This window comes from Danio rerio, chromosome 7, assembly GCF_052040795.2.
Source record: "Danio rerio strain M-AB ecotype USA chromosome 7, GRCz13ab, whole genome shotgun sequence".
Lineage (NCBI taxonomy): Eukaryota > Metazoa > Chordata > Actinopteri > Cypriniformes > Danionidae > Danio > Danio rerio.
Window position 1 is genome coordinate 41984706 of NC_141027.1, and position 27277 is coordinate 42011982.

Genomic DNA, 27277 nt, shown 5'->3' on the forward strand with positions numbered 1-27277 from the left:
GTAAATCCTTTGAAGAGATTAGGACACAATTTTTTTTCGTGACTCAAAATCCCGGTCATGATATTTAAGGCTATTAATAAGCACACCCCATCCTATCTTGCAGACCTGCTCAAATGATATGTCCTCTCTAGGTCACTTAGATCTAGTGATTTGGCACTCCTAATCACAGGATCAAAACAAAGTGATGCTGGAGGGCTGTAAATGAACTATAAAACATCACTCACTTTACAATCTTTGCTGCAACGACGGAAAAGAGGTCCAAAGATTCTGGCAGTATGTCCAGTTGTCTGCGGAAAGGACCCTTCTAGATACAAGTAGTGGCCTGATGGGTTGCGGAGGGTGTGGTCAGTGGATGGTCCAATCCCATGTGTGTTCATATTTCCTGGTTTTATCAACCAATCAAAGTCATCATCTTGGCTCTGTCTCCAGGAGCAAAGGTCAAACTCAAAATTACAACGACCACTGAATCCCTCTGAAAAAAAAGAATGATGTTCAATGCAGAGTAAAAAAAAAATCAAATTCTGTCACTCACTCATTTGTTTCTCTGAATGGCATATTTTTCTGAAAAACACATAAGATCATCAGTTGTTAAAATAACATTTGGACCCAACAACTTCCATTGTACAAAAACATGGAAATTTTTTCAAAATGTTTTTAAACATCTTTTCTCTTCTTTCATAGAGATTTGGAAATAATGGCAGCATTTTTAGCTTTGGGTAAAAGATTTAAAACAATCTCAGCTACACATGTAAAATACATTTAATACAGTATATAATCTAAATTTAGTATAGTATTGTGAATAGTATATAGCATAAAAATAGTATAGTGTAGTACAGTATAGTATGTGGTATAGTATGATATAGTACATTGTATCGTACATAGTATAGTATAACATCGAATAGTAAGTAGTATACCATGTATAATAGCATAGTATATAGTATAGTAAAGTATAGTATAGTATATAGTATAGTATGTAGTATAGTATATTATGTAGTATAGTATATAGTATAGTATGATATAGTAAAGTATATAGTAAAGTATTCTATGGCATGATATAGTATAGTACAGTGTAATATATAGTACAGTATATAGTACAGTATGTAGTATAGTATATATTTAGTACTGTATAGTATGATATAGTATAGTATTGTATAGTATGATATAGTATAATATTGCATAGCATATAGTATATAGTTTAGTATTGTATGGAATATAGATTATGATATAGTTTATATAGTTAGATTATGATATAGTTTAGTATGTAGTATAGTATGATATAGTTTAGTATAGTATATAGTACAGTATTATATAGTATAATACAGTATCGCATATATTATAGCATAGTATGGTATAGTATATAGTATTGTATTGTATAATATATATAGTATAATATGATATAGTATAGTATTGTATAGTATGATAGAGAGTAGAACAGTATAGTATAGCATAGGATAGTTTAGTATTGTATAGCATAGTACATTATAGTATAGTATGATATAGTTTAGTATAGTACATAGTATACTATGGTATGAAATAGTATAGTATAGTTTTGTATAGTATATAGTACAGTATGATATGGTATAATACAGTCTAGAATATAGTATAGCATAGTATGGTATAGTATATAGTATAGTATTGTATGGTATGTAGTAAAGTATAGTATGATATAGTATAGTACAGTATAGTATAGCATAGTATAGTTTAGAATGATATGGTATAATATAGTATAGTATAGTAGGATATAGTATTTTATTGCATAGTATTTAGTATAGTATGATATAGTAAAATACAGTATAGCATAGTATGGTATAGTATATAGTATAGTATTGTTTGGTATATACTGTATAGTATAGTATAGCATAGCATAGCATAGTATAAGCTGAACTCTGAAACACAGAGCTGGTAAAAGTGAAAAGACAGAAGTTGACGGGTGTGTTTCTCACTGCAAATGTAATGATTCTCATCTGATCCATCTCCACAGTGATCAATAAAGTCACACAAGTTGGCCTCGTTTATACAGTGACCATTGGCACAGATGAACTCGTTGTTTTGACAAGGGAGATCAGACATAACTGGAGGGGCGCAGTCCACAAATGCCACGTCATCAACAACAACATCGCCCATGTAGCTGATGCCCCGCTTTGCTCGAAGAACCACCTGTTGACACATTTAAAAACCACTATAAACATTCAGTGCTGTGAGCTACTTCATAATACTTTCCATATGGCAACAGTGCCACAAACACGCAGTAAAGCACACACACATAGACTATTTACTCCCCTTTAGGAAGGTCAAGTAAACAGACCTGTGTGAAACTGTTTCATACACACATCACTAAAAATCAACTGAGTGTCTCAGAAAAGAGAGAAGCTGAAGTGTGATAAACTAAAGGAAATAAATATGTAGATTGTAAATGTGTAACGGCTGAGAGCTGCTGCATAAGTTTACCCCTTTATAGTATACAGCAAAAGAGCATTTATCACTAATGAGTGAAGGTATCGTAAAGTGTCTACCAAAACAAGAACAATATTTGTAAGAGTGTTTATACAGAAGCACTGTTGATAAATATTAATGATGCAAGGGCCAGATGGAGAAAAGGTCATGATATTTCTGATCAAGAACAGTCCAAACACAAGCCTGACACTTAACATTTTGCTGTGCATTTCCAGAATAATAAACACACACACTTCTCATCTCAGCTTAATATAATTTTCGCCATTAATGTCTAAACAAATGTATTTACCAAGTTGAAAAATATACTGGTTCAAAAATGTGTGCCTTACAGAATAACCACATGAGCTTCAACTGTGTAGTCAGATGTTAAACCACATGTGACCTGTAAAAACACACCTAAGAACACACATGAAACACATGTGGACACACTTTATTTTCAGATGAAAATGTTCTGAAACCATATGTTCTGCTTGTGTTGCCCATGTGCCTCACATTTGATTTTAACACATAACTGCACATGTGAAGATCATACAGACAAAAAACTATATTTATACAATTTTTTTAACACTGATATATTATCTGAAACATTTAAAAATATATTTATTTATTTAATGTGACATATACACTCACATAAACAAATTAAAAAATGTAATCGCCGGCAGTTAGCTCTCTGCAGCTATCACATTGTTGGGGACTCTATACTGCTTAGTGAACGCAGTCTTTCCGATGAGACATTAAACCGAGGTTCTGACTCTCTGTGGTCATTAGCAATCTCAGGATGTCCAAAAAAAAAAAAAAAAAAAAAAAGAGTAGGGGTTTAACCCTGGCATCCTAGCCAAATTTGCCCACTAGCCTCTGTTTATCATAGCATCCTAACCACCCCTATATCATAATTGGCTTGTGTAGCTGGTGTGTGGTGTGCAGTTTGGCACAATATGGTTGCCGTCGCATCACACAGGTGGATGCTGCACACTGGTAGTGGATGAGGAGATTCCCTCCAAAAATGTGTAAAGTGCTTTAAGTGTCCTAGAAAGTGCTATAAATGTAAGGAACTATTATAATTATTCATTTATTTAATTCCAATTCACTGCATTCTTCAGAGTGACATGATCCTTCATAAATCATTCTGATATGCCGATCTTGTGATCTTCTCTTATCACTAATCAGGACTTTTTTATTGAAAGCTCAATGGCAATTAGAAACCTTCTATAACATTTTAAATATTCATTCATTCATTTTCTTGTTGGCTTAGTCTCTCTATTATTCTAGGGACGCCACAGCCGACACATTTTAAATATTTCAAGTATATTTACTTTATTCTAAGAATTAATTTAACACCCATAAGCACAATACTGACCTGGATGTTATGACGGATTCCTATGAAGACCTCACCCCGCCTCCAGCTGTTGCCTTGGCTACCACTTTGAGACCACACTTCATATGCGACAGCACCTGATTTGATGAGGACCTGCACGTGCATTCATAGACTTTCAGAGTGCAAATGGCAAAATGAAGCATGAAATGTATTGTTATATTACATGTGTAGCAAGTTATTAACAATTATATTCATAATCTGTAGATAATTGCACCTGCAGCGATCCTACAGTGAAGCCACTCATGTGATACCAGAACTCCAGAGTGCACTGGGGCCCTGTTATTTTGATGGGAGCGGTCAGGAGATCAGTGGTGTGACCGTATCCTCCGTTGGAGCTGTCCACAAATACATACCAACCCTCTGGAGATCCACTGCAAAACATAAGTGCATGTAAAAAAACCAAACACAGACAGTAGTGGCAGAAAACACTACCACAAACAGTGCCCTCCTCATTTATCAACTTTCTTGATAAATACAATTGAAGAAGGCTGTGAAAGATTTTTAGTTTATTTGTTTAACCTTTTGAACTTTTTGAAACATTTTTGGAACCCCATGAATTGAGTGATATATTTATCCATATAAACGATCCATATTCCTGGCAAATTCTGACAAGTTTTTGTTCAAATGTTAATGAAGGCAGAGAGTTTTGATTTTTGACTTTTTTTCACAATGATGCCTCTTGTACATCGTCTTATTATTTTTTGGGAGAAGCCTGTGTCATTTCCAGTCAAAAAAAACTTGCTAGTTTAATAAAAATAACTTTAAGTCAGAATTTGGTAGAATAATTTCAGGCTTGACTATATTTAGTACATCTGGGTGAATAAGAACAGAAAATTGTTCACCCATGACCTCCTGTTTCAGTGTTATACTGTACGTGTGTGGTAAAACACAGGTCAAACTCACTCCTTGTCGTTCTTAAAATGGATAAAAACTAAGAACAGAGCTGTGATTAAAAAAGTAGAGGAAGCAGAAAGCCCTCATTTCCACCATCAGGGCAAAAATAAAGATTTTGTTTTTTTAAGAAATCTTGTAAGAGAATATATTCTTATAAATAGTCTTATTCAAACGCACTGTTTGGAGGACAATTTGAGAAAACTCTCCAAGAATCTTGAAACCTTCCTAACAAAACTGACAAAAAAAGTATTGGTATGTGCAAGGCATTGCCTTATACAATTAAAATTAGTACATCGTTTACATTGGTCCAAACAAAAACTTGGTAAGATATTTCCAAAAGTGGACCCTGCGTGTAATTGGTGTGAACCGGTATCACTAGCTTATATGTTTTGTAGATCAAAATGATCATCTTACTGGAAAAATATTTTTCTATCATTCTTTAAAATAGGTTAAAAGCCAATAGATCCAGATCCCCGACCGTATCCCATTTCTAGGCATTACTGATTTTGAGATAACTAAAAACAGTACAGAACAAAATATAGTTCCATTTGTCTGTCTACTAGCACAAAGGTTAATATTACTAAACTGGAAACAGAAAGCTGTTCCTGCATAAATACATCAGAGGGATGTAATAAAACATTTGGGGCTAGAGAAAATCAGATTCTCCATAAAAAGAAAGAAGACAAATGTTATAAAATCTGGCAACCTTCATGGACTGTTTTAAATTCTGCAAGAAATTTCAATTCAAGAGAAAGAAAGTTCAATTAAAGAGGATTAGACTAATTTAGATTAAAAGAGAAGGTCAGTATTTAGTTTTTTATTTAGATATTTTGTATTTATTTTATTGTATTTTTATTTGCTTAATGTTTTCTTTATTATTTCTTTATTATTTTTAATTATTGTATTAATTATCACTATACTTCTGTATTTATTGTTTGTATATTGCATGTTTTATTGTCAATTGTTGTGTAAATGCTGGTTGGAACAATTGGTAAGTCGTTGTGTTTGAATGTCTAAAAACAATAAAAAGAAAGTAAAAAACTGCAAAATAATGTGATCACACATAGCAACAAAAAAGTCCACAAAACAACAATCTAAGGGCACATTTTTTGGAAGTTTCACAAATAAGACTGTACTGTCATCCAAAAATAAAATCAAGTGTCTTCATTTTTTGGAGGTAATATATCAAGTAAAATATTTCAAGCAAGAGATTAAAAGTTAAACAATACAAAAAAAAATCACCATCTTTTTTACTCATATTTACCAGGGTGTTAAATTGATTGGACGATTACTGTACTTGCAAACTTGACTATGCATTGTTGTTGTTGCTCACAGTGTGTGGTCATTAGCAGGTCTGTGCTTCTCTTCTCCATGGTGAATACTCAACCCTTGTCCCGTCTGCCAGCTAAAGGCGTGAGGAGGTATTTCACTCAAATACCATCCGCAAAGACTGTCACCTTCAAAATCACAATACTCTTTCACTGAGAACAGAGAAAACAGAGAACAAGTATAAGCAGTATAGGTGTATTGCTAGATAGGGTAGCATGATCGCCTCACAGCAAAAAGGTCACTGGTGGTTCAAGCCCCAGCTGGATCAGTTGGCATTTCTGTGTGGAGTTTGCATGTTCTTCCTATGTTCATGTGGGTTTCCTCTGGGTGCTCCGTTTTCCCCCACAGTTCAAAGACATGCGGTACAGGTGAATTGGGTAGGCTAAATTGTCTGTAGTTTATGAGTGTGAAAGAGTGTGTATGGATGTTTCCCAGAGATGGGTTGCAGCTGGAAGGTCATCCACTGCATAAAATCTATGCTGGATAAGTTAGCGGTTCATTCCGCTGTGGTGAACACTGATTAATAAAGGAAAAGTAAATTAATGAATGAATAGCTGCTCACTGGCACTCATTTAGACAGACAGATACGCACCACAGAGCTCTTCATCAGAGCTATCGGAGCAGTCGGGTCTGAAGTCACACACTTGGCTGAGGTTCACACACTCTCTTGTAGTTAGGCACACAAACTGGTCAGGAGGGCAGCTATGAGATGGTGCTGTTGACAAGGTGGGCACAGGGGCAGAGGTGCTGGGCTCCTCCAAGGGCAGTTCTCCTGTACAAAGAAAGAAATACACACCTAATCACAAACACAGCATTTTAACTTTAAAACATAATAAATTGAGCAACTACAGAACATTATTTAGTCCTGATAATGATGTAATTGTAAGTAGATTTTATTAATTTGTGGTAAATATATGGATGTCATTGTTATTTCACCTTCATAGGACTGACAGCCATAAAAAGACAGATCATCTATGGCAATGTCTCCTCTAAAGTCATCGCCAACAGTCCCCTCTACTAAAATCTGTTGCAACGAGAAAGAAGAGAGATGGATAGATTTAGTCTGCATCAGTCACAAATTTTGGATAGCAAATGACAATAAGATACAAAACAACATGTGGACATATAAGATTTTGTAATAATAACAAAAAGTAGACCTTAATTGACTCAAATAAATATGTGGTACAGGAAAACAAACAATCAAGCTGATCACTTAATCACAACTGCATTTATAGAACTTTTTAAAAAGTCGCTATAACAATGTAAGATCTGCAAGCAACTGTGATTGGATAATCTCTGTTTTGCTTTTATTCTGCTATTAAACAAAAGCAGTTCTATAAACAGAAGTATTGATGGATGCTTCAAAAAGTAAATAAAAACAGTGGTTTGGAGCGTGTAGATATCAAACCGCAGAAATCACATGATTTCAGTAAACAAGCCTTTGTACATAACTTTTTAGAACTGTTCAGTTTTGAAATACAACATTTGCAATGAATTTTGTCGGCTTTTTATGCTCGTCTGACCAGTTCTTTTACCAGCATGTGGTGTTATGAGTACTTTGAAATATTATGCAAAACAACCAATTCAGTTGCTTCAAAGCTTTTTTTCCCCCTGCCATCACTAACAAGTTTATATTGAGCAAATTACATTTTATACACAACAGTGGCAGATAACTGTTCTAGCTTCGGCAACAAATGTAATTTGCCCCTGAGAAAAGTATTTAGCCATTGTCCAAGCAGAAGTGTTTTTTTACTTAATGAATCAACCAAACTGATCAATTGACTCCTTCATAAAAACAAAATTGTAAACACGTACTAGAGTACCAAAAAGTAGTACTGCAGAAAGAGATTTCTTAAAATCCCAATCTTTAGGGCACAGACTGTGGATGGAAACATTTAGAAGGGTGGATAACAATACACTATAAAAATGCTGGGTTAATGTAACCCAACATTGGGTAAAACATAGGAAAGCCCAGCAATTAGGATAAAAAGTGTAATTTAAATTTAATTGAAAAAAACAACAACACAATGTTGAGTTAGTACATACTTGATCCAACATTGTGTTACTACAACCCAGCATTTTTAGAGTGTATGTACTGTATTTATACTGTATCACTATGTTCCTTTCAAAGCTTCATAGACTGGAAGCTCAGACAAGCAAACAGCTAACCTAAATATATGACTGGAACTTAAATTCATATATATTGCGATAAATAATTGGAAATGTACTGTCAGTAAGGCATTATATACAATTCAGCTGGAATAAAAGACATTTAAACCTGGAGCACACAGTTAGTCAAAACATTCAGCACACAAGGGCAACAGTACATCAACACAACTGTCCTCTTGCTTAGTCATACAGTAAGAAGATTGTTATAGTAAGACAGGCTCATCAGCAGCCAGTCCCAAAGTGAACTGAAGGGCTTTATTCTGCGAAAAACAATCATTCTGAATGTACTTTATCCTGCTTAATACATGGCCACTGAACATAAAAATATATTTTCTTTTTCTTTTTGAGATCTCAAATTTTTCTCGCAAGTGCCATTTGCACCTGCTTTTCTCACGTAAATTCACCAGAGGCCTCTGTTGGCTGACTGAATGATCGACCGATCGACTGGCCTACCCTCCTCCTCCCCTAAACCCAACCAATAGTGTTTTCAAAAGCACGGACTGAGCCGCCCACCCTCTTCCCTAAAGCCCACTGACAATTTAAAAAAGCAATCCAGACAAAGAAAAGCCCTTGCCTGATTTTTGCTATGTTTTGAGATTTTACCCCATTCTCACCCTGTTATTTACTTGTTCACTTTATTTTTTGGATTCTGTTTTTGTCTTTTTGTCTTCACTGGACTTAAACCCCATCGCTTAAACCCCATCTCAAGTCTGCGGACGTATATGGCAAGTTAACTGGACAAACAGCAGAAAAGCAGTGGCGTAGCGGACGGGCCCGTCGCGATTTTCAATGATTGAAAATCCAGGAACCGCAATAATCAAACTCTTGGGAACAACTGTGGTCGGAACCAAAGTTCACAGAACTGTGTTCTCTGAACTCCTCTCAAGGTGGACTACTTCATTCTGATTGCTTGCCGCCGAACCGCGTCATAGCCAATGAAGACGCGCCGCTGTTTCTCGCCGCCGGTTATCGTTAAAAAATGAATGACTTCTGGCTACTTTGACGCTCTTGCCGCTTTCGGTTTGTGATCGCTCCTCAGTTTGTGAAGGATTCCCCGCGTTGTCGCTCCACCCCGCCTCATTTCCCCGCTCCTCAATTTGTGACATAGATATATACACTAGATATCGCATAGGGACCCTGAGCATGCGTCAATAGCGCCGCCACATTGGTACAGTGCTCCCTGGACAAATGTCATTCAACCGCACTAGTCAAGACAGTGTTATTACGTGAAGATGCAGGACTTTAGCGCTGTCTACGGGTGTAGTAACGAGCAAACAAAGAAAACAAAGCACAAAGGCAGAACATTTCATAGGTAAGATTAAGTTTTTTATGTTTTTGTATGTTCTGAACTTTTGTGCTAAACAGATCGTCAAAAACGACTAAAAGCCACAGTGTGACAGACAAGCAAATAAATATGGATGTGGTTGTGTGTATATGGATTTGAATTTATTCACTGATCCTCAAGGTGATTTGAAGTTCCTGCACAAGCCTGCGTTATTTAGTGGTTGTTTTCTCAAATAACATACCTTGGAATCAGAACTGAGTAATCCAGACAATGATAATTCTCATTAATATCTCACCTGAAAGTGGTGGCTGCTGTTGATCTCCAGTATTGTCCTGTGCCAAAAGTTGCCCTGGTCACCATATCGAACCCACAACAGGTTTCCTCGTCCACTGTTGCTTGTGCGCATGTATACAGCCAAACAAAACACATGCTGACCAAACATGTGATAATGAAATCTGAAAACACAGGGTGGTTTGGGTTCAGGACCCCGGCGAGGAGTCGGCAGAAAAGGCTGACTGATCAGAACGGCAGTGTCTTTGAACTTCTGAGGGTCTGAAGATTCGATATAGAGGAAGTGCCCATCTGCACTGGCTCGTGTGTGATCCTTCCACGGGCCTGTGTTGAACGTTGGAGTAGGGCCTTGTATGTGCGTCCAATCAAACATGTCCTCCTCGTGATCCTGAGTCCAGTTACACAGACCTTCCTCAAAGTCACACATTAGCTCTGGCACTGACAGAAGAAGAAAACATCATCACTGTGAACCATGACAGACAACAAACATCAAACACTGTGAACTGCTCCAATTAACGGATACTGACAGCAGTTTTCCTCGTCTGTTCCATCTCCACAGTCATCGATCAGGTCACAGATTTGAGAATAGCTCACACAGGCTTTGCTCTGACCGCAGTGAAGGTGATCAGGAGTGGCACACGTCTCCACAGCCTCAGGCAGTGAGCAGTTGTGGAATATAATATCGTCCAGAGCAGAGACGCCTTCATAAACAGCCAGGCTCAGTTTGGCAAAGGAGATGTAGAAAGGCCTGTTCTGTCTGCCGATCTGGACAACTACCGGGTGCCACTGGTTACCTTGGTTGTAAAGTGTTTGCCAAAGTGTAGTGATACTGTCTGAGCCATCTATCAGCAGGTGCATTTCAGCAGCACCAACTGAATGGCCAGAATTATAATGCCTGCAAGCACAATCAATGTATTTATTTAAAGCAACAGTTCAGCTAAAAATGAACACTCTGACATTATTTACTCCCCCTTCCCTTGTTATAAACAAGTTTTTTTTCTGTTAAACACAAAAGATATTTTGAAGAATGCTGGAAACCTAACCACTGACATTCACAAGTGGAAATACAAATACTATTAAAGTAAATTGTTACAGGCTTCCAACATTCTTCAAATTATCTTCTTTTGTGTTCAACAAAACAAAACAAAAATCTCAAACAAGTTTGGAACATGTGCAGGGTGAGTATATAATGACAGAATCTTTATTTTTATAATCTTAGATCTAGATGTCAGGTCTGGGCCTCCAGTCACCAATTTCTACAGTCCTTACCAGAAGGTCATGACACAATCTGAACCGCTTTGCTGGAATGTGGGACTACGCAGCAATGCCTGCTGGGAAAACCTGCTACTCTTTTTGAAAATAAACATGAAGTGTCCTTGAAGAGAGATAAAAAGAGGCAGTACAATATTAAAAAACCTTTAAAATTCTGAACTTTTGGATTTACATTATATTGCTCCTAAATTACAATTAGATTTATAAATCATGTATTCAAATTCAGTTTATTTCACATTTAAAACCCTTTTGCAATCACAAGAGACAAATATTAACCATATACAAGTTGCTTAATAGCATTCCTATTATTATCAAATTGAATGTTTATGAGTACTAATAAAGTACATATTGTGCACATTCATATTCTTCATCCCAAATCCCATCCCAAAGAATTATAAGGTTCTATCCGGCATATTATTGACATATTCTTTTTAAATGACATCTTATTTACATTATGGGATGTTTTTTTATAAGTTGTTTACATTATAAGACTTAAAAAAAAAAATGTTACACACATACTGTTTGCTACAGTATATGGAATGCAAAAACTTTGAAGCTCAATATCTCAAAATCATTCAAAAGGCGGATAGAACCTTATAACTTCAAGGTGACGGTTTGTTAATAGTGAGAATGTAACTGAAATAAAGTGTGATCAAAAATATTATTATACAGGACTATATTTCTCTTTGTAAAATAATGCTTCTTGATGAAGAGAACTCAAATGTTAGGAAATATGAAGCATATATGTACAAACAAACTGTTTAACATTTTACTGACTGTATTTATTTATTAAAACAAAAGGGGTTTTATGCATTTGTGTGAATGTTCTCACCTTCACTTGTATTGGTAGTGTGGTCCTGTGGAGGTGTTTGGTCTAGGTGTTCTGTGAAGACTCCATTAGCTGAGCCTCTTACCCATTCAAATCCATCACCCAGGAAGAACTCATACCAGCCACAAGAGTCAGACTCAAAATCACATTGCGCCGCTGAAAACCAGATTAACGTTGTAACATTAGAAAACATAAAACAAGAAAGTATCAATCCACCCTAGACAAAAACACTAGTTTCTTATATTTGCCACAGAAATGTTGATAGTCATACATTTTTGGAATGACAAACAATTAATTTTATATAAATAAACTATAACAAATTTGTCATTTTTGGTTGAACTCAACTTAAGTTTAACTCAAGTACACACACTGAAATTATGTCTTGTAATGTTCAATATATCAGTGCAAATAAAAAGGGGAAAATAAGTCACCATTTTGCTCAGAAAACATTTTTTTAAGGTGCTGTTGACTTTTCACTGAATATTGGTTACAACCAAAGAAGTCCATATATAAAAAGAAAACATCAAATTAGTTTACAAATTAGGTTATGCTTAATAAAACGAAATGACACAAAGGTGTAGAAAGGCTGTAAAAGCCCAGACAGCAGCTGAAATCTCTCAGTAGTTATTCAGCAACCCTCTGCCCTACGTCATTGTAAATTAATATTAGCTGCTTCAGTCCAACATCTACAGTACATAATCAGGATGATGATGAAACCAGAGTAGACATTTCAGCAGGACAATGACCCAAAACAAAGGGACACTCTAAAATGCTTTCAGAGAAAGAAAATCAAGCTGTAAAATGGCCCAGCCAATCACCTGATTTGAACCCAATAGAAGATACGAAATGAAGATCAGATCATATATACGAGACCCATAGAACCATCAAGGTTTTTATAAAAATGCCACCTGATTAATTAATGTGACTTCATCCTCCATATGAGAGGTGTCTTTAAACTGCCATCAACAAAAAAAACTTTTATAAAAAGTAGTAAATACATTTCAGTAATTTAGTACATAGTTTCATTGTTATTACACATAACCATTTTTTTAAAGATTCTTTTGTTTTGTTTTATTTTTATGTTTTTAGTTTTTAGTTTTTAACAAAATCTGGTTCAATTTCATGTCAACAGCTCCTTTAAAAATATTATTCCCAGAAAAAATACATGACGTGTTCAATTCTTATTTCCCCCACTGTATCTGTATTGGTTGAAAATCCTTATAGGTAGTTTAAAAATATATCAAACAGCTGATAATTACTGAATTTCTGACTCGTGTTTGGGAGTTCAGAATTGGTAAATGATAAGAAAAACAAAGCTCCTAATGTTTCCTTGCTTTCTGCAGCTAATGTTTAAAAAAATCATCTATCCACTACATTTTGTCGTATGGGATGGTTTAGAAAAATTAATATAAATCTATGCCTACATATTATCATTAACTGTTTTGGTTGTATTTCAATAAATATGCATCCCTAAATCATGCCAGCTTTAAGCCATTTAATATTCAGCTCTCTACACTCACAACAGTTGGCCTCGTCCTCTCCATTGGGGCAGTCTAAAGAAAAGTCACAGACTTTCATCCCGTCCACACAGACATCTGCCCCACAGTGAAACTGAGACGGGAGGCACTGAGTTGGAAGAGATGCCTTACTGTCAGTCTCTGAAAGAAAAAAACAGAAAGCATATATATTTCCTACAGAAGAGGTAAGCAAGGGTCAAAGAGTTAAAATGGGACTCATAAAGTTGGAAAGCAGCTGAGAGCTCCTTCCTGCATTCTCATCTTTGTTAACCGTGTTGTGATGATGTACAGTAGATCTGACCACAGGCACATTACTATGATTAATCTGACAGTCCAGAGTGCTACTGAAATAAATCACACTGATGCAGTATCATCACACACATTTACAACCAAACACATAAACCTCAACTTGGACATAGAAAATATACACTCAGCCTTGTTCTCAGCAGGTTTGTATTTATGTCTGAAAATAAAGTATGATTCTCAGAACAGAAATGTGTGTGTAAAAAAGAGTTACTAACTGCAAAGCTGCATTTTTGCATCAGAGATAATAAAACCACTCCATGGTTTTGTTGTGGCAGTTGCACGAGCTCGAAATATAACTGACACCTCTTGCTCCTTCTATCTTGAGCTGAACTGTAAATTAGAAAGTTGCTGAGCTTCTCTTCTGCCTATCACCATCATCCCTCTGGTGTCCAGTCCATCTAGCTCTGGGCTTTAAATGCATTAGACCTTATTTACAGCTTTACATTCCTGCATCTCTTGAGCTCTCTGCAACTCACACCCTTCACTAACAGCTTCACAGTGAGGAAAATCAACAACAAATAGCATCCCCATATTCAGACACACTGGGTAACTTACTCAAATAAAGCATACGTTAGTTAAGATTATTAAAAATTATTTACCATTTAATCAACTGTACTATCAAATTGCATGCTAGTATTACCTATGTTTTAGATACTAGTATCTTTTCCATTACTTATTATTAGCTCCTAGGGCTTATTCCTAAGTAACTAGTAACTTTTTAAAATATTACAAGTAACTATTCATTCGTTGCAAATTTTAACTCATTAGATACTAGAGCTTATTTTATTTGTGATTATTAGGCCCACGCACAGAATTACGCAGATTTTTAGCCCATCATTCTGTTTATTAACTTGTGTAAATGTTTACATTTATATTTATTCAGTTTTTTAATTAATTTCAGTATAATTATTGACTAATATGAAAATATTTATATAATTTATTTACAATATTGTCTGTAAAGTAATATTTTCTGTCTTTTAGTAGATATAATATATGAGAGACATGCCTTGTTTACCAAATAAAGTGGATCTAATTGGATTTGCAATGTAAACATTAAATCGAAGTTAAAAAGGTATTACTTTTTTATTTTATATATTAAGGTTTTGGTTATGATACTTACAAAATCATTTCGCATAAATACGCAGATTTTTAACAAACTTCTGGACAGAAATAGCAAAAAATGTCCATAGATTCCGTCTGATCCTAGTGATTAGTTACTACTCGATTGTTACTAAAAAAAAACAATTTCACATTGTTGCCATTGACTTCTATGAGGAACAGTCAACAACATCTCTATTATTCAGTTTTGAGCATTATGTATTTAGTAGATGATTTATTATTGATGTAGTTACTATTTGGGCACAAGTATTTCTTCATTAGATATTACTTATAAAGTTTTAGTAATTATGCAATTGAGATTAGAACATGTTAGAAATCTAGCTAGTTGTTGTATAAAACGAGAAAGTAAAAAGCAACTGTACTGCAAGATAGGAATATATAATAGTAATAATTACAAAAATACTGGTGTGTAATAAATAAGTACAAGCATCTAAAAGCTAACTGGGAAATTGTATAATATTTATGAGAACCTAATGTACTATTTCAGAAGAAAATATTAAATATATAAAAAATATTAGCTGTACATTAGCAGCCTCCACACTCCCTGGCCCGGAAACACTGGATGTATATGTGGCACATTGCAAATATGGAACTGTCTGTGGCAAGGATGCAAGGTGCTTCTACAAAAAATATTACCTCATGGATATGTGCAATAAAAGATAAAAGATATGCTATTGTGATTTTTATTTTCAATTTATTTAACATCTGTGTAAAAGTTCAATGTATCTACCTTTCTTAAAAGTGTTCTTGTGAGAAGTTGAATGCAGAGGTAAATGTATTTATTTATTTTAGTTTTTTATTTATATGTATTGTAACTTTTCTTTTTTTTTCTTTAATTTATTATTATTCATTCATTAATTTTCTTTTTGGCTTAGTCCCTTTATTAATCTGGCATGGCCACAGCAGAATGAACCACCATCCAGCACATGTTTTACACAACGGATGCCCTTCCAGCTGCAATCCATCACTGGGAAACATCGATACACACTCATTCACACACATACACTACAGACAATTTAGCTTCCCAATTCACTTAGACCACATATTTTTAATCTTTTGGGTGAAACGTGAACATGGGGAGAACAAGCAAACAAAGGGCATATGCCCTTTTTTGTCTTGGATAGAAAGTGCTCTTCCAAAATGATCTGAAGTGCCCCAGCGATATATATATATAAATAAATATATATAAATGTTAAAAAGGAAACGTTCCCTCGAAGGTTATTATTCTGTACTAATTGACTTATCCTTGTGTCGTAATAAACGTGTAATTCAAACATTCTTTAAAAGTATATTATTGCAGGTTTTACAAAAGAAATATTCTGCCTAATTTGATATACATTAGTACCTTGAATCTCTTCAGACTGATTTGACTTTTATGAAACAACATTCACTTACCTACAACAGGCACACATCCTCTGCTGAAGGACAGATCATCAATTGCTACGACCTCATGTGGATCACTGCTGTTGAATATCAATCCTCTAACCACAACCTGTAGATAAAGAATGATAGATTTACTTATTTAACTATCCTCTATTCTTATTTTCTTTCATGATTACAAATGATACAACCTCCTTCCCCAGACACACTCATTCAGTACATAAACAGCAACCTTAAAATCCTCTGTGCTGTTTAACATCACCACTGTCCGCATCCAGGGAAGAGTGAATGGATCAGGATTGGAGGTGGGCAGAAACCAGACCTCCTGCATCTCTCCTGAAGATCTGAACTGGATCAGAACCTGCAAAGCCCCTGCCAGCATTCCAATATGACGATAGAAAGTTAGCTGTTCAAAGCAAAACGGACAGAAAAAATAAATCCCTCACAGTTGAACGCTATTCGAGCAGTGCATTTCCTGCTTCATTACACACATTGAGCTTTAAAGCAGAAACATTAAAGGCATTCAGTGGTTGGCCAAATGAGATAACATTAATGCTGAAAGCATCTCATACTCAGAGTCATTTTGTTTTAAAGTGAGGTTATGTTATTGCCTCTTACTGCCAAGTTCAAAGTCATCTTATTTTTGTTAAAGCAAAGAAGCACTCAAAGTGAATTACTCCATATCCAATAACAGAGGATCTAAAACAATAGATCACAATGAGTGCATGAACTAGCCAACGTGTCACAGCTCTGACAGTCTGTGCATAACTCTTTGCTGTCAATAAAACTGTGTAGCTGTAGCAGTGGATAAGTGCTCTAGACACATAATCAGGTACTTGAGCTTAAGTGCTGAACAAAATAATGCAAATTGTTTGAGGAAAACCATATACACAATGACTCTCTTGTCAAAAAAAACAACAACGACATATTGTATTGATTGACATAGTCATTCATTCATAGGTCACTACAACAGAATGAACCGCCAACTATTCCAGCATGTTTTATACAGCGGATGCCCACCCAGCCACAATCCAGTATTTAGAAACACCCAAACACACTTATTCGCACAAACACACATACACTATAGACAATTTAGTTTACCTATAACGCATGCATTTGGACTGTGGGTGAAACCAGAGCACCAGGAGGAAACCCACGCCAACACGGAGAGTACATACAAACTCCACACAGAAATGCCAGCTGGCCCAGCCGGGACTCGAACCAGTGACCTTCTAGCTGTGAGGCGATTGTGCTACCCACTGCTTGATGCTACCCACCGTGATGCCCATTTATTAATATTCTAATTATTCTCGACAGTGCTTACCACTGAGCAACCTCCGAATGGTATACTATTATACAAGTATTTTCTATGTAATATTATATATTGTAGGTTACATATATTAAAAAGTTTCAGACAAATGTTTAGTGCTTTCACTAAGTTTATCAGCAACAAATAACCAGCATAATTGATGAAAAAACACTGATTTAATCAGTAAAAAACACTGACTGCATTCAAAATCATGTCATTTTTACTTATTAGCTACTACTTTCAGCAAGATATTAGAAATTTTGGGAAGCATAAAATGGACAATTCACTATCTCATGAGGCTACAGTGAGTTAAAGTATTTCTGAACAATTCCATATAAACCATATTTATTTAGTTGAACATTAAATAACATGATCATACAATTTCTCCCACAATTCTGAACAGATCATAATTCAGCAGTCTAATTTGAATTCTTTGAATGCGTTTTAAAAAAAGATGAAACATGAATGCTAAAGTCTTTGGTCAGAGACAGTGGGGAAACAAAAAAAGCATGATTTTCTGTACCCAACATGTGTTTGAAGACTTGAAGAGAGGACTGTATAATTCAGCAGTGACTCCTTCCCCATTGTTAGAGCGTATGTAGAGACAGTGACCTGACAAAAATGTGTAAACAGAACTCAGTAAATACAGTAAAACTTACGTACATTTGCATAAAGTATTATTATCTAAAGCTATTATTATCTATTAGAATTTTATATTATACTTACCAGTAACATTTTCTTTAAGGCCTGTCTCAGTGTTAGGCAAGCTCAAACCTGAGCCTCTTAACCAAACATGATGCTCGTTTTGAAGTTGAAAATCACAGAAACCTTCTTGAAAGTCACATCTCACAACCTGGGAGCCTATATGAGAGGAAACTCACGTAAAATAAATCATACCATTACAGATATCATCACTACCGTCTGCTAATCATCAGAGACACCATAGAAAACATGCTATTTCTTTACAGCACCTTTAATAGGCGCTTGACTGAAAATCTGCTGTCATAAAATAGATACTAGGCAGCAGATGTAAAATAAAGAAATATAAAAATCGAATTTTATTGTAATATGAAACAGGTGTACAGATTACAATTCACATGGACATCATTTATCATTTTAAAGATTTGAATGGATAATCCTTTAGGGGCAAAACCAAATAAAGTGCTAATGATACATGGTGCAATGTTCTGCCTTCTGAAAGCCCCAGGGAATTTAAATCAATATTATAAAAGCACCGCTGTATGTCATCTTGTAGACCTCCCAGTGTGCCACTTTATGAGAGCCCCATAAATCTCACTATTTACACACGATGGCCTTAGAAGCATTTAAAATGATCTTGTCAACTGAAAGGAAAAAGGGGAAAAGAAAGGCCCATTGCTGTCAGGAGTTGCCTGTGTAATCACAGGACACACGGAAAAAAGCAGGAAAGAAAGAGTTGAAGAGAAAAAAAAGACTAATACATACAGTCAATCTCGTCACTGGCATCTTCACAGTTCTCTCTGAAATCACAGACTTGCTCCTCATCAATGCAGCCACCTCTCGCGCAGGTAAACTGCTCGGGTGAACATGGCGCAGATAAAACATTCGCCAGGACAAACAGCAGAAATGAGGCCTGTAAGAACACCCTCATTGAGCTCTCTGACAGATAAATCAGCAGCTCCTTTAGAAATAAAATTAAGCAAAAACACCGGCAGACATACTCCACTTTAGTATCGTGATCGCTAATTTATGCTGCGTACAGTTAGCCTTACAGAAAAATATACATCTGCTCTCAGCGATCAAGCCTACTAAATGACTTTATGACTGTTACACAATGTGTGTGTGTGCCTGATGTCAAAGTGTGCGTCAAACTCTTTGTAATTGGCTGGAGATAAAGTGACAGTAAAATGCAATCTATTATTTTAGGACGCAATATCATGTGCAATAAGAGCCCAGGTTAAACAAACACATTTAGGTGAAGACATTGACAGTTGAAACACTATTAGAGATTTGCCATTACCTAAATGTGCTTTCATTTTCAGCTCGAACAACTGTATGCAACTGAATGAAAAATGAGGTGGCAAAGTAATCAGTCATGCATCAGTTCCACCCTCTGTCCTGCTCCGGCTTTACAAATGTTCGTTCAGATATAATTTCAGTTTTCATGAATCAGTGACTAAAATTCTAAATCATTCACAACACGTGGTGTGATAGAAGAGAAGCTCTGTTGGACATAGTAATATCTGAATAACCTTCAAGCACAAAACAACAGATGAAATAATAAGCAATATTAGGGATTTACTAAGGGATTTAAAACCGAAGCCGAAATGTCTGTACTGTTTGTTGATGTTGTTTGTTATTTAAATTAAGCTCTTGGTCATCCATAGTAATAATTTAATATCATAATAATAATTTTTGAAATCCAGTGAGACGTACACTCACTGGCCACTTAATTAGGTACACTTGTTCAACAGCTCATTCATTGAAATTTCTAATCAGCCAATCACATGGCAGCAACTCAATGCATTTAGGCATGTAGACATGGTCAGGATGATCTGCTGCAGTTCAAACCGAGCATCAGAATGGGAAGGAAAGGGGATTTAAGTGACTGAACATGGCATGGTTGTGGGTGCCAGATGGGCTGGTCTGAGTATTGCAGAAACTACTGATCTACTGGGATTTTCACACACAACCATCTCTATGGTTTACAGAGAATGGGCCGTAAAAGAGAAAATATTAGTGATGATGAAATTAAGCTTTCTGAACCAGTTAAGCGCTCGACTCAATTGTATCGGAAAAAGGTTCGTTACTCGAAGCTTTTTTAAATTCGAGCTCGATGAGTTTCTCTTCTGGCTAAAGTGTAGGAAAGAACTGTGTTGCAATAATTTCAAATGTTCACTACTGACCAATTCATTCATGTAGTAATACAACAGTAATATAAACAAATTACTCAATTACTGTAGTTTTTACACATAAGGTTACATTAGTTACATAAAGTTACATTACACCAACGATGACTGTAGTAAAATCCAAGGTATTTACATTAGTCATATACCAACTAGTGCCGTTCCAAGCAGGGATCGAACCAGCGATTCCTGCATGGGTGTCAAATGCTCTAAAGAGGAGGCTATGTGAGCGATGCTTTCAAGCTGCTGGTCTCCAGCTGGTCTCCGTTAAACACTACGATATGCAGTGGTTTTCTTTAAAGATAGTTGTAAAAAATACACTAATACACTTTAGTGTGGTTCTAAACCTTTTTACTATAAATTACTATTGTATTTTAGTTTAATTACTGGTGTGTGGGACGGGTGCAGTGCTTTGAAACAGTAGAAATGTATGTAATCGACAACTAATCTCTCGCTAAACACTTTACTAACCCATGACAGGAAACAACAGAAAAGCATTGATCCATTCTGCATTGTATGATAGGTTCAGGCTGGTGGTGTAATAGTGTGGGGGATATTTTCTTGACACACTTTGGGCCCATTAGTACCAACTGAGCATTATGTCAACACTACAGCCTGCCTGAGTATTGTTGCTGACCATATCCATTGCTTTATGACCACTTCTGATGGCTATCCCCAGCAGGATAACGCGCCGATAATGCCAAAGCGCAAATCATCTCAGACTGGTTTCTTAAAAGTGACAATGAATTCACTGTACCCAAATGGCCTCCACAGTCACCAGAACTCAATCCAATAGAGCACCTTTGGGATGTGGTGGAACGGGAGATTCGTATATTGGATGTGCAGCCAAAAAAAATCTGTAGCAACTGCGTAATGATATCATGTCAATATGGACCAAAATCTAAGGATTATTTCCAGTACCTTGTTGAATCTATGCCACAAAAAATTAAGGCAGTTCTAAATGCAAAAGAGGTCAAACCCGGTACTAGTTAGGTGCACCTAATAAAGTGGCAGGGAATGTACATTTGTTTTATTTACAATTGTATTAGTACATATTGTAAATGTATGATAGCCTGTCTTATGTGTGAATGAACAAGTGTATATTTTATTTTCATGAAAAGCAACACTTCTATCCTTATAATATACGTCATATTGAAAGTTAAATAACTAAGTTTAACTTCACACTCATCACCTCTGCAACTCACCCAGACTACACTGCCCATAAAGCATTTCTCTGATCACTCCAGTTAACCTGATACTTATTTCCTCTATCACTGTTGCACCTGTTCACAATTATAAAGACATTTTAAGCACCACATTTGCTCACACACCTTGCTCAGACTTTTTTTTCCCATTGCTGAATCTCAATTTGCATGCCCTAAAAGTATGCACTTTTTTGTAAAGGAAAAGTAGATACTTTTGAGTGTGTCTCAGAAGATTATGCAAGCTTTGGGACATACTACTTACTCGTTAACAGATCATTATTAGTTACATTCCCCGTCAATCATCACGACACGTCATCCACATTTCTTTCATATTTAATTTCCTACCTTATTGGAGATGCAGCACAGGGGCGCCTCCAAGGGGTGGCCAGGGGTGGCCACGGCCACCCCTCGGTAAACTCTGGCCACCCCTGTGGCCACCCCAGTATAATTTTGCGGTTGACATTATTGATTTAAATGAACTTATAAATTCCCAATATTTAGATAAATAAATAAATACATAAATTAATAAATAAAATGCAGTCACTAAATTATTGTTGGTGTTACTGACGTAGCTCTCCCCCTCTGGTTCAATGCTGGTGAAAGCAAACTGACGCATGCGCGCGGAAAACCATTCCCGCGCGCCTCACGCACTCCTGTGTGAATCCCGGTTGGTTGTTTGCATGCACGCCGACATAATAGGCACCGCTCATGCGCCGTGAAACCGGAGTAACAGCCTTTTGTGCAGAAGTGTCGGCACGCAGCGAGTTTTGAAAGTCGTTTAAAGTTTATATAATATGATGATGATGATGATGATGATGTTACTTTCACTAAGCATGCCTTTAAAGCAGAAAGGAGGGATAATGATTCAGGGAGGTAAGACTTCATAACATGATTTCTCAGCCATGATCTGGTCTAAGACCACAGATAATTCTATAAAACATTTTTTGTATTCTTTAGAATTGTCATAATTAATTTTCATGCAAAAGGTTTCTTAAGTGATGTTGGCATATCACTCCAGTTGTTGTTTTCCAGTAATGTTTAGGACTGATTTCTGTTATTTATTTAGAATAATAATTGTATATTAATATTAATTGTATTTATTTAGAATAAATATAAATAAATTGTTATATTTATTGAATAACAAATCTAACAATTCAAGAGAGGTGGGGGTGTATAGGGTGGTTCGCCCAGGGTGTCATTTAAACTAGAACCACCACTAACCTCCCCGATCGTCCTTGACAGCACACACACACCTTCAATAGACAGCAATGGCTATTTAATATTTACCTTAAGCTACAGTATATCAATAGAAGAAGCTGCATTAATAAAATGGTTCAAAAAGCAATATGGATAAATAATATTATTAGGTATAGTGAGTGTGTATAGTAATCCCTTTTGTTCAGTTTGTTCATTTGTTTGGGTAATTAATAAACTCATTATTCTTTCATTCATTTTCTTTTAGGCTTAGTCCCTTTATTAATCCAGGGTCACCACAGCAGAATGAACCGCCAACTTATCTAGCACATTTTTACACAGCGGATGTCCTTCCAGCTGCAACCCATCACTGGGAATAATAAACTCATTAATCTTCATTAATTTTAGACATGGCATATCTCGTATGATGTACAATAAAGGCACGTAAAAAAAGAAGTCATTTATACAGTATATGAAAAGTGTTTTTAAACTAAACATAGATTTTTATTTGGTTTGCACATGTACTTGCTGAATTATTTCAAAGAATAAATTGCAATATTTCAAGTAGAATTAATTAAATGAATAAAACTACATTATTTCATTTACCAGAAACAAAAATATAACATTACACTGAATTCATTATTTTTTTTTTGTGTGCCACCCCAAGATTTGGTGCGGCCTCTTCTGGCCACCCCTAAGAAAATTTTCTGGGGGCGCCACTGATGCAGCAGCAGTAAAAACTACCATTCACGAGTCTTTCATGCAGAAAAATCTCCTCAGGTCTTTGGATAATTATGCATTCAGACATTAATGTTCAAACATACCTTGATATAAGTTCATGTTGTTGCAGATTAAATATAACACTTAAACATGATTTTAAACATGTTACAGTTGGCTTGATATTAATTAAGTCATTCAGTCAACTTTACCGAAGCCTTTCTACTTAATGGTTGGTCTCGTGTGTCCGCCATGTTTGTAGTTTATTTACACTTTTCACCCAAGCTTGTAGTTCTAAACAAATTCACGTCCCATGTGCAATGTATTGTGGACAATATCAATGGTTAGAGTATGGAAACTTCTACATTTCAAGTTTTTACCGAAAACAGTAAACAATCCAGGAACCTTTGGCATACTCTTTTCAACATACTATGGTTTGGGACACACTAATTCTTTTTTCAAATTTAGGATGGATTTGCAAGTTGAATATGGAAAAAAAAATCCCCGTTCCTAGTTTCCTTGTCATTGGTTTTGATATTGGACTGTTTTTAATTTGTTGATCGTTTGCTTGCCCCTGAACTCTTGCCTGTGATTTGAATGACTCTTTGGATTTAATTAATCTTATAATAAACCTTATTACCTTTTAATAAAGCTGCTATTTGTTCCTCAAATTTGCCTTTACAATTGGAAAAGGCTTGAAAATTAAAAATAAAATCTTATACATTTTACTAAACAACAATTAAGTTTTTTTATATTTGTAGTAGACAATTCACAGAACGTCTTCACAGAAGGCATACAGTAAAAGGACAATCAATAATTTTGACCCATACTATGTATTATTGGCTATTCCCACAAATATACCAGGCAACATAGGACTAGTTTTGTGGTTCATCCATTTACATTAGACATTTCCAAGCTGGAATGGGCTATTATAAGATAAAGCAGGTCAAAGAGAGTGAGACAATACTAATAATCCTCCTGTGAGTGATAAAATCCGCAGACTGCAGTTAGTGATAATGGAGCCTTAAGACCCGCAAATCCTTAATAGTCCAATTGAAGTACAAGTCTTGTGTCACTGGAGACGTCACTTTCTGTCTCTGTGATTAGTTGAGTTTATTGATTGTCAGTGCTGGGAGATTTAAGGAGCTGTGTTTTCACTTAATGGACACTAATTATTATGTCAGTCCTCACGACACACAGCACAGCCCAAACAGACAGTGTATTAAGTTTACTGATCTGTTTTTAAATAAGCCATTCATATACACTTTGCTGGAAATCATATCAGTAACAAAAAATAAAAAATAAAATAAAAAGTGATTGCTAGCACACATTATTTTACATTTATATTTCCTTGATTATTTTCTTAAGTCATAAAAAATACATCAATGTTTTGCTTTATCAATTATTTCATTTGATGTAACCAATGCATTTTTATATTTTCATATCACTACATGGGACTAATTTCTCTCATAAAGCCTTTAAATTTTAAAATATCAATTTTTAAATATATATTTGGTTCAGATTCAGTTTGTAATAAAATTGCAGCGCTGTGATTCACTTTCAAATTTAGCTTGATTCATGTCATATAATGTTAATAAAAGACTTTTTAAAACTGTTTTTTTTTATTATCAATAAGAAAAAAACTTCTAGAACCAGTGATGTTGGGTGGCACTGATGCACAAATAAAAGTTGGTGCATGTTAATTTGCATCACAGAAACACAGTTTATAGTGTTTAGAAAAATAAAGGAGTGAAAGGTCTGGCAGTAGTTTTCCTTCTTATTGTTAGGTACTAATTACATAGCATGATTAGGTATTGATAGTAAAAAATAAATACATAACCTTTAAAAGGATTAGAACATCAAACAATTACATTAAATTTTTAATTATTTACTTGTGATATATACTTGTTGCACAAGTAAAATTATAAGAAAAAAAAACATTGCATGCATCAAAATAAATTGTTAAAACCAAAAATCACTTGAATATTTAGATAATATCCTCTTACTTTAAGACATTCTGTAAATATTCTACCAAAATATCAAAAATATATTTTTGATGCTAAGAACTTTAGACAACCTTAAAGATGATTTTCTCAATATTTAGATTTTTTAACCCTAAGATTCCACTTGTAAATTATTAAGAGGTTGTTATACGTGACATATTCAAGTTAAGGTACAATTTCTAGATCAGTGATGTCAACTCAATTTGATGAAATTAAATTAATGTATAGACCTGATTTAATCCTGACCAGATTTTTGTTTTTCTAAAACGCAGTCAATTTACAAGAAGAACAGACCATTTCTATAAGATAGACCAGATATGCATTTGTGATTTAATTTGGATGAGCAAGTCAGCCCTATATGGTTATAATCTGAATTTTAATTTACTAGTCACACACCATCCACATTTCTGTCGAACTTAATTTCCTACCTTATTAGAGAAGCAGCAGCAGGTTTATCTCCCATTCACGAGTCTTTCATGCAGAGAAATCTTCTCAGATCTTTGGCTAATTAGGCATTCAGATGTGTGTGTTTTAGATTTCCAAACGTGTCTTTATACAAGTCCAGTATTGTTGTTGCAGATGAAATATAACACAGATAATGCGATTTAAATATTTTCCAGCGGGCTAGATATTGACAAAAGTCATTTAAACATCTTTACCGAAGCCCCTCTACACTCTCAGAAAAAAAGGTACAAAATTGTACCTTTTAGGGTACAAATGGCCCGTCACTGGGGTGGTACCCTTAAGGGTACAAATTTGTACCTCTATTTAAAGGTACAAAATTGTACCTTCTACATTTGTACCCTTTAAGGGACAATTTTGTACCCCCACCGAAGGTACAAAAATGTACCTTTTTATATTATATAGCATTTTCAGGGTACTGACCCAGGCATTTTTATCCTTTGGTGACTGCATGCACAAATAAATAAATAAAATATTTTGGTTAGCAGATGTCCATTTTTATTTATTAATGTAGAAATATTTCATTACAACTCACAACTGAATGTGTCAAGAAATAAAATTACACAGTAAATATAAAGCAGACATGTAAAACAGTAAAAAGAACAATTTAGAAAACAAATAAAAATTGTTCACTCACTGTACAGTATATAATCTACCCTTAATACAAAGACCACAAGAATACTGTTTAAGATTTATAAACACATTACACAGGCTACATCAAGTACTGCACTTTATAAAGTCCAAAGTATTTGTCTTTAGTCAGAATACTCAGTCATAATAAATAATTTGTCATCAACATTTTCTCTGTATTTCAGAATGAAGGCAATGTTTCTCTATAAATTGCTTCAACAGTGCAGAAAACCAAATACATCAGTAGCCTCTTCCTCAACACCAGTAGATTACTCCTCATCATCCTCAAGTGGAGTTGTAATTTGTTGTAACACAATATGTGTTTATGCTTTTGGTAAACATGACATGTAAAGCATTCATATCTGGAAAATGTTCTTTGATAGTCATTAGGACCACAAGATATTTAAAAATCTGCTTTATGCATGAATGACAGCAGTGTGCTGGATTAACTTGATTGTGATTATCCCAAGAGCACGTAGAGAAACAAAAAACAAGGTTGATCACTCTGGTAACTGGAGTAGATCGAGGCTTGTCACAGTCCACAGTTCATTCAAAACATTCCACTGCAGAAACATCAAGGTGTTCTTCTAATAAGATGGATATGTCAAAAATGTATATTCATCCACATCATTAGCCCGGCCAATCGCAATCC

General features: G+C 35.2%; 1 protein-coding gene across 9 annotated transcripts in view; it reads right to left on the minus strand.

Moving 5' to 3' along the window:
• The window catches only part of malrd1 (MAM and LDL receptor class A domain containing 1), a 76299-nt gene that overhangs the window by 38888 nt on the left and 10134 nt on the right, over window positions 1-27277 (minus strand). For 2 of the 9 annotated variants that reach the window (XM_087258567.1, XM_087258563.1), the window contains exons 2-19: window positions 25962-26207; window positions 18994-19141; window positions 18256-18390; window positions 18053-18141; window positions 16453-16626; window positions 16236-16332; window positions 13419-13556; window positions 11902-12054; window positions 11067-11172; window positions 10325-10692; window positions 9802-10235; window positions 6989-7076; window positions 6645-6824; window positions 6057-6204; window positions 4044-4200; window positions 3812-3922; window positions 1944-2157; window positions 225-472 (exon numbers count right to left, since the gene is read on the minus strand). In XM_087258567.1, coding sequence (XP_087114693.1) covers window positions 225-472; window positions 1944-2157; window positions 3812-3922; window positions 4044-4200; window positions 6057-6204; window positions 6645-6824; window positions 6989-7076; window positions 9802-10235; window positions 10325-10692; window positions 11067-11172; window positions 11902-12054; window positions 13419-13556; window positions 16236-16332; window positions 16453-16602 — 2592 coding nt within the window. In that variant the 5' untranslated portion in view covers window positions 16603-16626; window positions 18053-18141; window positions 18256-18390; window positions 18994-19141; window positions 25962-26207. 9 annotated transcript variants of the gene reach the window in all.